At 37.6% G+C, this 12,364-nt stretch overlaps 1 protein-coding gene across 3 annotated transcripts in view; it reads left to right on the top strand.

Annotated features, from left to right (window-relative positions):
- cdk12 (cyclin dependent kinase 12) overlaps positions 1 to 12,364 on the top strand; it is a 49,152-nt gene that overhangs the window by 19,511 nt on the left and 17,277 nt on the right. For 2 of the 3 annotated variants that reach the window (XR_015516393.1, XM_087295289.1), the window contains exons 4-10: positions 1,206 to 1,345; positions 2,803 to 2,973; positions 5,476 to 5,665; positions 6,143 to 6,199; positions 9,335 to 9,436; positions 9,536 to 9,613; positions 9,711 to 9,827. Coding sequence is in view for 1 of the 3 variants with exons in the window: in XM_087295289.1 (XP_087151415.1) it covers positions 1,206 to 1,345; positions 2,803 to 2,973; positions 5,476 to 5,665; positions 6,143 to 6,199; positions 9,335 to 9,436; positions 9,536 to 9,613; positions 9,711 to 9,827 (855 nt within the window). In the remaining 2 variants the exon portion in view is untranslated. Of the gene's footprint in view, positions 1 to 1,205; positions 1,346 to 2,802; positions 3,794 to 3,863; positions 4,497 to 5,475; positions 5,666 to 6,142; positions 6,200 to 9,334; positions 9,437 to 9,535; positions 9,614 to 9,710; positions 9,828 to 12,364 lie in introns of those variants that run through there. The other variant, XR_015516394.1, reaches the window with a different exon arrangement.

Consider the following 12,364-nt stretch of genomic DNA (forward strand, 5'->3'; position numbering starts at 1 on the left):
TATATGAAGGATTAAACAGAAGCTCTCGTGCTAACGTTAGATTGGGAAACTGTTACCTGAAAATTCCATCCCACAGACTTTTCATAGCGGACTTGAAGCCAATGGAAGTCTTTTATTCACTCTTGGAAAAGTGTAGATGGTGGATTGACATTCAGCACATGATCACAACTAAGTTGTGTCATTATTTATAACTTTCGATGCCATGGTTTCTAAAACAAAATCTGTCAGTGTCATTTTCATTCTCATCTTCAGCTCTTTAGTTTTTCGCGATAGTAGTTCTCTGTCATCCCAAGCAAGAAGGCGCTGAGTGATTGACAGCTGATATTAACCAATCATTCGCGTTCAGTGCTAGAGCAGTGGTGAGCCAATAAGAAGAGTGCGAAGGCGGGGCAAGCATATGGACTTGGCTTTGTTTACTTCAGCAAGTTGACATGACAACTGTTTTAAACCATTCCTGAGTGCTGCGTTTCGCATTTCAAGTGCAGACAAAGAGCTTAAAGACGCATTCTGCGTGAATGTCTCCCAAATCTGCACATGTGGTGAACATTTTGCAGTAAAAACTGGTCGCACACAACAATTTTAAGCACTCGCAGAAGTGCTCCCAAAAATATTTTGAGGTCGCATAGATAAAATTTCGGGCGCATATGCGACCAAAATGGTCGCAATTTCGAGCCCTGTATTTATATAAAAATTACAATCCAGAAGTTTGGAAATGTGCTTGTGCTCACCAAGTCTGTAAATATTTGAACAATGAAACAAAAAAAAAGTATGAAATATGAATACGATTTAGAAAAACTATTCTGGATTTTAAAGAGGTCAGATTTCCTTTGGAGTTTTAAAAGCCGTTCATGCATATAATGCTAGTCTTGAACTTGGTCTTTATTGTTAAATGGTGTTGTTTACCGGTGTTAATATGTTAACAGATGAATTGTACATTTTACTTAGTGATCTCTGATAAATCGAAAGACCTTGAAATACATATTTTGTAGCATTCCAAGTCTATTTGTCAATTTAGTGCATGATTGCTGAATAATTTTCATTGAAAAGCCCTTGGCTCCAAACTTTCGAAAGGTGATGTAAGTTACTGAAAAATGTTGAGAGAATCCTTTTTATAGAGTGAGTTACTACTAGTTTTGGGAATTGTTTCTGTAGAAAGATGGAATGAGAGAAAATGGTTTCTAAGAGTTTTTGTTAAATGTGTGCAGGATTTGCTCTCCGAGATATGGAGAGAGAAAGCAGACTCAAACCGACTGGGGAAAGCGATGTGTGGACAAGTTTGACATCATTGGCATCATCGGAGAAGGGACATACGGTCAGGTGTACAAGGCTAAAGACAAAGACACAGGTGTGTTGGAACAAAATAAGGAACAGTTATGTTATAATGGACTCTAAACATTTCTGGTGCGTGTTAAACTAGAAATCGTTTGTCCCATTGTAAATGTAATTTTCCTAGTTGAATAGAAGAGGTATGAGCAAGGTTTAAGTGAATATGTACTGCATGCTTTGTTTTTAGTAACAAAATCTGTGTGCAGCAGAATAGAAAGCATATATGTTTAAACAAATTTAGCATTTCACAGGCTTCACTTTTACTAGTGAGGTCATTTAAATGACACTAATATTTGACACTATGAACTATGGGAGATCATCGTTTAATTGATCCATTGCCTTTGCATGACACATAGATGTAACTGTATAGAATTGCTTGGAGTAGGGTTGGGTCGATAGACGATGCCATCATTCAACACCGATGGTGATGGACATCAATGCTGATCCTCTGCCCTGCCCTCTCGCAGCAGCAACCCACTCACGAAAAATACTCACTTAGGTCCTGTTTACACTAGTACATCTTAGCTTTAAAATGCCATTTTAGAACAAAAGCGATCCACGTTCACACTGGTGTTTCAGCTAGCATTTCTGAAAAGCCCTCCTTCCACACTATATTGCTTAAAACGCACATCACGTGACCACACACACATATACACACACAGTCATGTGCTGCAGCGTATGCACATGTCTGAGCTCCAGACAAGATCATGCGGGTCAGGTAGTTGAAAAAGTGGGCTGCAAATAATTAATCCCTTATGAATTAATTAATTATGCATACATAATGAATTTACCACCACCTACGATGACGATGCCATCGTCCATCGCAATGTTCCATTCTACAATGCCAATTGGTCGACGTAGGCCAACCCTAATGAGTTCAGACTGCATGATTTTCAAAGTAGTCATGTCACAGATGTTTTCACACCGCATGTCTATCTGGGCTAGCGTTTGGTCGCTGCTTTGTGTACACTTCAAGATGAATCGGTGAAAGGGGCTTTCACATTGCATGACTTTACAATAGGAAGAATCACCGATAACTTCGTCCAAACTTTGTCTCACAGCCAAAACATGGTACATTAACTACATAACAAGAAAGAAGCATTTAATGGGGTAGAAAATGCACATATTTGCTCACCAGGGTTTGAAGGGAATTGGCAATTTCTCCTCAACGTTTTTTTAAACTTTCTGTATGAAACTTCAAACAGACCCGGGTGCTCCTGTCAAACCTCCACTAGTTTTTCCTCCATTTCTTGGGTCTAAATAAACCGAAAATAAGCGCTTTCAGCAGTTTCAGCTTAGGGACAAGTGCGTTTAGAATTTTCGCTTTTAGTTGAACTTTTGTTTTGGTGCATCCCAACTTATCATGACTCTCACTAATCACGCTATTCTATATCTGAGGCAGCTAACTTTGGTATAGTGTTTACAAAAAAAAAGACAACATGCTCACAACCTCCTTTTTTGTTTTGGTCTTTAAAGGAGAGCTGGTGGCATTGAAAAAAGTGCGACTGGATAACGAAAAAGAGGGTTTCCCCATCACCGCCATCAGGGAAATCAAGATCCTGAGGCAACTCAACCATCGCAGCGTGGTCAACATGAAAGAGATCGTCACTGACAAACAAGACGCACTGGACTTCAAAAAGGACAAAGGTCTGGCTAAATGCGTTTGCACGCGTGTTTACATTGTACTTTCAGTTTAAATAAGATGTGTTATTTGCCATTATCCTCCTTTTTGAATGTTTTGTTAACACTTAAATTATATTAAGTAACAATAATGCTAACAACAAACCATTAGCTAAGACGATTTGCTCAAACAGCTAATTAGCTGCTTATTAATAGTAATGTAGTAGTTAAGATGCGTAATTTGCAGTTATCGTCCTTTTAGAATTTCTTTCTGTAACTAAATTATTTTGTCACAATTCATGCTAACAAACCATTAGCTAAGACTATTAGCTCAATAAACCGCTTAATAGCTGCTTATTAATAGTAAGATGGTAGTTGAGTAAGATGTGTAATTTGCCATTATTCTCCTTTTCGAGTTTGTTTCGGTGACACTAAATTATTTTATGTCACAATTCATGCTAACAAACCACTAGCTAAGACTATTAGCTCAATAAATAGCTGCTTATTAATAGTAACGTAGTAGTTTAGATGTGTAATTTGCCATTATCCCCCATTTAGAATTTGTTTCGGTTACACTAAATTATTTTAGTCAAAATTCATGCTAACAAATCATAAGCTAAGACTAATAGCTCAATAAACCACTTAATAGATGCTTATTAATAGTAAGATGGTAGCTGAGTAAGATGTGTATTTGCCATTATCCTCCTTTTAGAATTTGTTGCGGTGACACTGTATTATTTTAAGTCACAGTTCATGCTAGCAACAAACTATTGACTGATTATTCGCTCAATATACCGCTAATTAGCTGCTTATTAATAGTAAGGTGTTAGTTAAGGAGTTGGATTGGGTTAGGGATGTAGAATACTTTATAGCTACTAATATACAGTGAATATCTTAATAGTCCGGTAATAAGCTAGTAGTATTTTGCGTGAATTGTGACCTAAACTAAACCGTGTTTCCGTTGTTTTATTTTTTTATTAGACATAAGTGATTTTAATTTTCTGTCTCCACCTACTTATTGTCTTTACACCTGTTTTCCTTTTAGTGCCTCAGTTTTACTTAAGTTTATTTATTAGGTCTGCATAGTTTATTGTTTGAGCATCGATATCGCAGTGCATGCATTCGCGATAGTCACATTGCAAGACATGCAATCTTGAGTTGGGATTATAGATGACAAAAAACCACAAGTTAAATCGCACAAGATTTGTTTAGATCAGGGGTCACCAATCTCGGTCCTGGAGGACCGGTGTCCCTGCAGGGTTTAGCTTCAACTTACCTCAACACACCTGCCTGGATATTTCAAGTGTACCTAATAAGACTCTAATTAGCTTGTTCAGGTGTGTTTGATTAGGGTTGGAGCTAAAATCTGCAGGACACCGGCCCTCCAGGAACAAGTTTGGTTTAGACACTGCAGAATTAAACGATAATGGAGTGAATGTTTATCATCCGCATGTGTTTTTAAGGCCTGTGACTATGTGAGCATTTTAAAAGTGTTTAAAGCATTTTAGTTGTGCATTGAGAAGTTTAATAAAGATAAATTTTTGTTGAAATACTTAGTTGAAGTCAGATTTTAAAGCCCCCTTTGATTTTTATTATTTATTTTCTTTTTTAAATATTTCCCAAATGATGATTAACAGAGCAAGGACATTTTCTACAGTATGTCTGATCATTTTTTTCTTCTGGAGAAAGCCTCATTTGTTTTATTTCGGCTAGAATAAAAGCAGTTTAAAATTTTTTAAAATTCACTTTAAGGTCAAATTATTAGCCCCTTTTAGCTATATATTTTTTTTGTCGATAGTCTACAGGAAAAACCATCGTTATACAAAAACTTGCCTAATTACCCTAACCTGCCTAGTTAACCTAAATAACCTAGTTAAGCCTTTAAATGTCACTTTAAGCTGTATAGAAGTGTCTTGAAACATATTTAGTTAAATATTATTTACTGTCATCATGGCAAAGATAAAATAAATCAGTTATTAGAAATGAGTTATTAAAATTATTATGTTTAGAAATGTGTTGAAGAAATCTACTCTCCATTAAACAGATATTGGGGGCTAATAATTCAGGGGGGGGGGGGGGGGGTTATTCTGACTTCAACTGTATATTATTAACACTATGCAGTGCTATTTTACATTGATTATTACATTTCTGGACGTGAATCCTGTTAGACTCTCTCCAGAAAAGCCATAAACATGGTTTATTTTACTTTTAATCTTTGCTCAATTGTATTTATTTATTACTGTAGTTTTATTAATTATATATAATAAATTATTTAAAGATATATATATATATTTTACTCCCCTACAAAATCATCCCAAATCACTCTAAAGCAAATACTTTGCAAATAGAGCTATTTGAGTCATCTGGTGAAATTGTATTTATACAAAATAAATATTTTCTTTTTCATTAACAAAAGTTGAATCAACTCTAATAAAAGTACTGTTTCTTGTTTGCTCATGTTAGTAAGTATATTAAAATTTACTAATGGAATCTCATTGTAAAGTGTTGCCGTGTATTTGTGTGCATCAGGTGCTTTTTACCTGGTGTTTGAGTACATGGACCATGACCTAATGGGACTGCTGGAGTCCGGACTGGTGTCTTTCTCCCATGAGCATGTGCAGAGCTTCATGCGTCAGCTGATGGAGGGGTTAGACTATTGCCACAAGAAGAACTTTCTACACCGAGATATCAAGTGCTCTAATATCCTGCTAAACAACAGGTACTGGCCTAAAGCATTAGCATTAGGGTTACACAATATATCGAAAAATATCGCAATAATGGTATATATGAAATATCTATATTGCAGAGAAGTGCAATTAATTAATTTTATGTGCCAAGCATTTGTGTGCTGCAAGCATAGGATGTTTATCCAAACCGACCAATCAGATAGGGCCTTTGCTATCTTATCCCTGCATCTCCAGTACTATAGGTGAACCTAGAGCTAAAAATAAATACTCATGTCAGGAGAAAAAAAATGACAACAGCCAATAAGAATCAGACGTGTTAAAGACTGAATGTTGCATCATGATATAGTTTTTTAGATTTACCTGTTTGTTTTAGTATGATGATTACATAAAGGATTTTAAATTGCTGATAAATTTGCTTTTTGCAAGTTAGTAATATTGTAAAAAATATCGTTATCACAACACTCAAAAACACACAACACTCATTTTGTATATATTTTTTTCTTTTACAGTGGTCAGATCAAGCTTGCTGATTTTGGTTTGGCTCGTCTCTATAACTCAGAGGAAAGGTGAGTGTAGATTTCATTTGTCAGTTTTATTGAAGATAATATTTAACAGGTTTATTTTATTGTATTTTTTTCAAGTATGGCAAAAAGTGAAGCGGAAAAATGACACACTTCACATTTAACCATGGTTCCCACTTTCTCATGGACACCAAAAACGAGGACTTCTAAAATCACTAATATTTTTAATTGAGCACCTTAATTTGCAGTCCCAGCATATATAGCGCCACGAAAGTCTGTCCTGTACTTAACATTTCACTTACACTTAATGTTTACATTAAAATAGCATAGTAAGGTTGATGTCATTTTCAAATATGTCGACTGTTTTAAACAGAACTTTAATACAATTAGTTGAATTCAATGCTGTTAATATTTCAATGCGCTTTCTGAAATGTCAATAAAATGCATTATTTCTTATAGTTCTTATAAAAGATTTAAATTTAAGATTTTTAAATGAAGAATTTCTCATTTTTTGTTCAGTTTTTAAAAGCAGCACAGTATAATTGCTGAAATAACACCATAAGCTTTTAATTCAAGCGCTTTCAAGGACCTGTGTTGGTTTTTAAGTACTTTTCAGGCCTTGAATTCACATGTCTGAAATTCAAGTACTTTCAAGAAGTGTGGGAAACTGCTTTTAACATTTAATGTTTAAATTACCACAATCACTCTCCTCTGCGGTGATGATTAAAAAAATAATAATAATGTGGAGGTAGGGTTGTGCGATTTTTATGATTAATTCGAAATTTACATTTTAAGACGATTCAATTTTTTTAATAAATCGAGGTATCGCAATTTAAAAAATAAAATATCTGTATAAAATATCACTATCTGTATTACTCTGCTTGACTGCCTGTCTGGGTTTCAATCATGGTAGTGACGGACTGAACACAGAGACTGGACAGCCTAATTTAACCCAATGCATGAAGTTGTGGGCATGCATCGCAGAGCTCTTGCAAATACACCAAATACAAGCATTTAAGTGTCTTAATTTGTGTATTACTCTTTTGTTAATACCTTTGCATCAAACCCGCTTTGGTCCACTCTCTCACGCTACTCCAGCACTGCCTGACGAGGGGATTTACATCCAGAATAATGCAACAAGTAAAATCCTATATGACTTCGCGCTTTACTAAGTCACGTCTGTGTGGATTGTCGAGACATATTCCCTTTTCAAGTCGATAAACTCGATCTCTCGTGTATGAAGGATGTAAAAACCTGCCATGTGAAAAACCACACCGATCTTAGTTCAAGTCGCGCTGATCTTAGTTTGGTTTGAACACAAGCAGAGGTGAGCAGCTGTAGGTAGCAGTATCCACCCTCATGACATAATTTAGCGGACCTAGTTGAAACCCAGACAGGCAGTCAGGCAGCATAATAAAGAGAGTGCTGCAAAGCACATCAAATGATCAGTATTTAAAGGGCCATGACACCCCCCACTTTCGGTTAAAGTCTACTTCAGAATTTTTTCAAAAGATGCATGATTAATGGGCATGGAGCTCCGCCAGCATCGGGCAGGAGTGGGCGTGGCCAGCAGGGGAGAACGTGAGCGAATAACGAAGCTAGCTCACAAAAGGAGACAAACCGTGAGGAGACGCACGAGTTTATAGTTTACAAAGTTAAAATGCAAAGAAATAAACAGTGATTTAATGCCCTGCTACATTTGTTATTCGTAATTTCATATACACATGACCACAATTTATATCATTATGAAGATAAGTGTGTTCATGTTAACACTATAAATGAGAATTCTTCCTCGATCCCCGTATGCAGCAGACTCAGTGCAGCAGGTCTCCTGACCTGTCTATTTTAAGCATTAGCCCTGCTGGTAATCTGGAGGATTTAGGCAAACACAGCAGCACCGTGATGTGTCTGAATGTGAATGAACTGATAAAAGACGGCGTCCGCCATTCTCTAATTCTCGTGCTGCTCTCCCGACAAAAATGCTAGCAGCACACACACAGCTTTGCTGTATGATCGGCCCTGACAAGATCGCGGGGGAAAACATGCAACAAACCCCGTGGATCATGGAAATAAACGCATATGAGCCTTCATGAACGGCTAAATACTGTGTGCCCGTGCAGTGGGTCCGTGACGTGTCTCTCAGTTTGGGCTTGACTCTGGTAGATCTGGCAGGTCTCATGAATAATTAAGCAGCCGGCTCTTCTCATAGGATAAGAAAACTCCGCTATGAATAATAATGAGAAACCGACGCGTCATCATTGCACTTGCAGTACTGCGCTACGTAGCCGATTTTGATCCCGCCCCAAAAATCATTTTAAACCCGGAAGCTGAAATTAGCTGACAAAAGCTCAAAATTATCCAGTTTTCCCCACAATTAAAGCTGACAGGTGCTAACATTGTCTTAACTGATGCTCAACACACACACATCTGTTAATATTAAAAAAAAAAGTTCTCCAGGGTGTCCTGAACCTTTAAAGGGGGGAAAAAAGAAAAATAGATTAAATATATTATTTTTTATTAGACACACATCTGGTGCTTTTATTTGCTCCTGCTATACGTCCACAACTTCACACAGTGGGTTCAATTATCTTTTTAAGAAAAATATCAAAATGCTTTTGTAAACATCTATTTATTCTTTACACTGATTAAAAAAACGGCTACAATAATACTACTATAATTAGAAAAATCTGCTCTAACTGTAAAACTAAACAAATTGCTCTTGACACATGAAAGGGCCAAGCATGCAGCCCACAACAAGGTGTAAGTTATTGCGTGTCATATTTAACAAACCGTTTACTGCGAATTTTATGTAATTTAGCTTAAATGGATAATTGAATATTAATTAGATGATGTCATTACGCTGCTGTGCCGTCAGCCAATCGTTGCATTGCTGATCTTGATTTCGAGGATTGATAGATCAGTCCTTCACAACACACACAGCAATCTCAGATCAGTTCATCCAGACAGTTGAATCTGATTGAACTTGTTTGAAGAACCAAATTAGCCAGAGATCAGTTATCAAGATTAAAAGATCCAGGATCTGCCAAATCATCTTAGATCATTTAAGCGAGCTACGAAGAACAGACCCCTGTTGTTCATATCGCAAAGAAAACAAAATATGCAGTCCTAATTGATACAGTGTGTGTGTGTGTATAATTGTGAGTTGATGTTCTTTTCCAGTCGACCGTACACTAATAAGGTGATCACACTGTGGTATCGCCCGCCTGAGCTGCTACTGGGGGAGGAAAGATACTCACCTGCTATTGATGTCTGGAGCTGCGGGTGAGACAGAAGTCTGATTGCCATCATCTCATTACATTTACACCCAAAGTGATTTAAAATAGTAATATTTTTTTTTTGTGTGTGTGCTTTTGTTTAAAGGTGTATTTTAGGCGAGCTCTTCACTAAGAAACCAATTTTCCAAGCCAACCAAGAGCTTCTCCAGCTTGAGCTGATTAGGTGTGTTTGGATGTGTGTTTTTGTCAGTCTAATGCTGAAGGATGGAGAAAAGGGCTTCAGTTGAAATGCTGTTTGTCTTCTTTTCTCCCCCGATCAGTCGTTTGTGTGGTAGTCCATGTCCTGCTGCTTGGCCAGATGTAATCCGGCTGCCGTACTTCAATACCATGAGACCCAAGAAACAGTACAGGCGACGCTTACGAGAGGAGTTCTCTTTGTAAGTTCAACCTGATTCCTAAAACACATCCACTGCGAACATAACAGACTGTTCGGTTAATGATGGAGGTTTCTTTGACGAAAAATACCGTAAATTATATATATTGTGATTTATATTTTACAATATTTGAGTGTGTTTTCAAATGTCATTTTAATCCTGTGATGCAAAACTTTGTGTTGTTACTCCAAACTTAGTGACACGTGAATGTTGATCATTTCAAGAACTATTTCTCATTGTTATTAATGTAGAAAACAGTGCTGATTAATAGCTTTGATTAAACATTTTTCAGGATGCTTTGAATCGTGTCCTGAGCAAACTTCACAAACGCTGCATCCTTAATAGTTTGACACTGCTGTGATTTGGCTTTAAATGCATAAATACTCTGTACATATTAAATGATCTACAATCAGGGTTCATACATTCCTGGAAAAATCATGTAATTTTGACAAGGCATTTTCCAGGTCTGGAAAAGTTTTGAGAAAATAAATAAAGCCAAAATGTTTTGATAAAGTTATGGATATTTGTTATGCAAATATCACCGGCCACTTTATTAGGTACACCTTACTAGTATCGGGTTGTGCCCCTTTTGCCTTCAGAACTGCCTTATGCTGCGTTTACACCAGACAAGCGCGAGTGATTTACATGTTAAGTCAATGCAAACGCGTGAATAGACATCCTGCGGCGCGATACGTGCGTCTGGCACGGGGCGAATTGAGCGTTTGACACGCTTAATGAGCGTTTCGCGCGACGTTCTCGAGTTCGAAAATCTGAACTTCAGCGGACATTCGCGCCGCGTTAACCAATCAGAAGCTTGCTCTTGTGGGGGCGTGATTGTGACGTAGAACCTGTTGATGGTGTCCCAGGGGAAATCCTCCAGGCGACACCGACAACAAGTCATCAAACTGGGCTTGGCTCAGTCAGAAGCACCGCCGAAAGCCTCCGTCATCCAGGTTCAGTTTCTGGAGGAGTTTATGAGCTCACAGAGCTGGATGCACCTCTGAAAGGATGTAGTGGACTCAGACACGGCCCTAAACGTATCGACGCTGTTTTTTAGTCTTCATAAAGCACATAAACACTGTTATTTTCTTAATAAAATCCATGTTAGCCATTTAGCTATGAGACTAGAGTCACCGGGCAGACAGAAGCCCTGCCCATCACGCGAATCCGCGTCTGTTCTGAAGTGAATTTGACACGCGAATGAAGCGGGGTTTGACGCGCGAATGAAGCGAGTAAACTCAAATCTTCACGCGGCAATTTACCAGAGATTTATCCGCACGTTCCGCGTCTGGTGTGAACACAGCATTAATCCTCCGTGGCATAGATTCAACAAGGTACTGGAAATATTCCTCAGACATTTTGGTCCATATTGACAGGACAGCATCATGCAGTTACTGCAGATTTGTCGGCTGCACATTCATGATGTGAAACTCCCATTCCACCACATTCCAAAGGTGCTCTATTGGATTGAGATCTGGTGACTGTGGAGGCCATTTGAGTGCAATGAACTCATTCCTCAAGAAATCAGTCCGAGATGATTCACAATTTGATATGGCGAAAATTCTGACCCTACCATCTGAATGTTGTAGCAGAAATCGATACTCATCAGACCAGGCAACATTTTCCAGTCTTCTATTGTCCAATTTTGGTGCGCCTGTGCGAATGAATATTTTATATTTTTCGGACGATTCTCTGTAACCCCTAGAGATGGTTGTGTGTGAAAATCCCAGTAGATCAGCAGTTTCTGAAATACTCAGACCATTCCGCCTGGCTTTAACAACCATGCCACGTTCAAACACACTTAAATCACCTTTCTTCCCCATTCTGATGCTCAGTTTGACCTGCAGCGGATCATCTTGACCATGTCTACATGCCTACAGTAAATGCATCGAGTTGCTGCTATTTGATTAGCTGGTTAGAAATTTGCGTTAACAAGCAGTTGGACAGGTGTACCTAATAAAATGGCCGGAGAGTGTATTTGAGATCTTAATCTTAATTAAGTTTTAAATACAATTGTGTCTCTTCATGTGACATTCTTTGTGGGGGGTTAAAAATCAGCTCGCAGTTTCAGCTTTGCCTCTCTTTTATTCATCGTAATTGAATCTACATTTTAAGTGTCGTGTCCAGAAGCACTCTCTAGCTATAGGGAAGATTACATGTGTTAATTTGTACTATTCGTATAAATATTGTGAAAACACAAGCCAACGTTTCTACAATTTTCACACAGACAGCAAGATACCTTCTAAACTATTCTACAGATATAAAAATAAATATGAACTAAATTGTCACTTATTTGTGATATGCTGCAATAAATTTGAATGCGCATGTTTTGTAAATGGACAATATGTGGACATTACATAAAAAATTGAGTCCTAAATATTTACCTGGAATTTTAGTATTGTATGAACAGCTTTTATTTGAAATCTAAAAATATTTACCGATGTTTCATGAATTGTATGCACTTTTCAACTTTCGGCTCATCTTCGTTCTTTGTGTGTGTGTGTGTGTCCTCGACTAATCAAATGAAGGTGTTTGCTAGA

The sequence above is a fragment of the Danio rerio genome, chromosome 19 (assembly GCF_052040795.2).
Source record: "Danio rerio strain M-AB ecotype USA chromosome 19, GRCz13ab, whole genome shotgun sequence".
Lineage (NCBI taxonomy): Eukaryota > Metazoa > Chordata > Actinopteri > Cypriniformes > Danionidae > Danio > Danio rerio.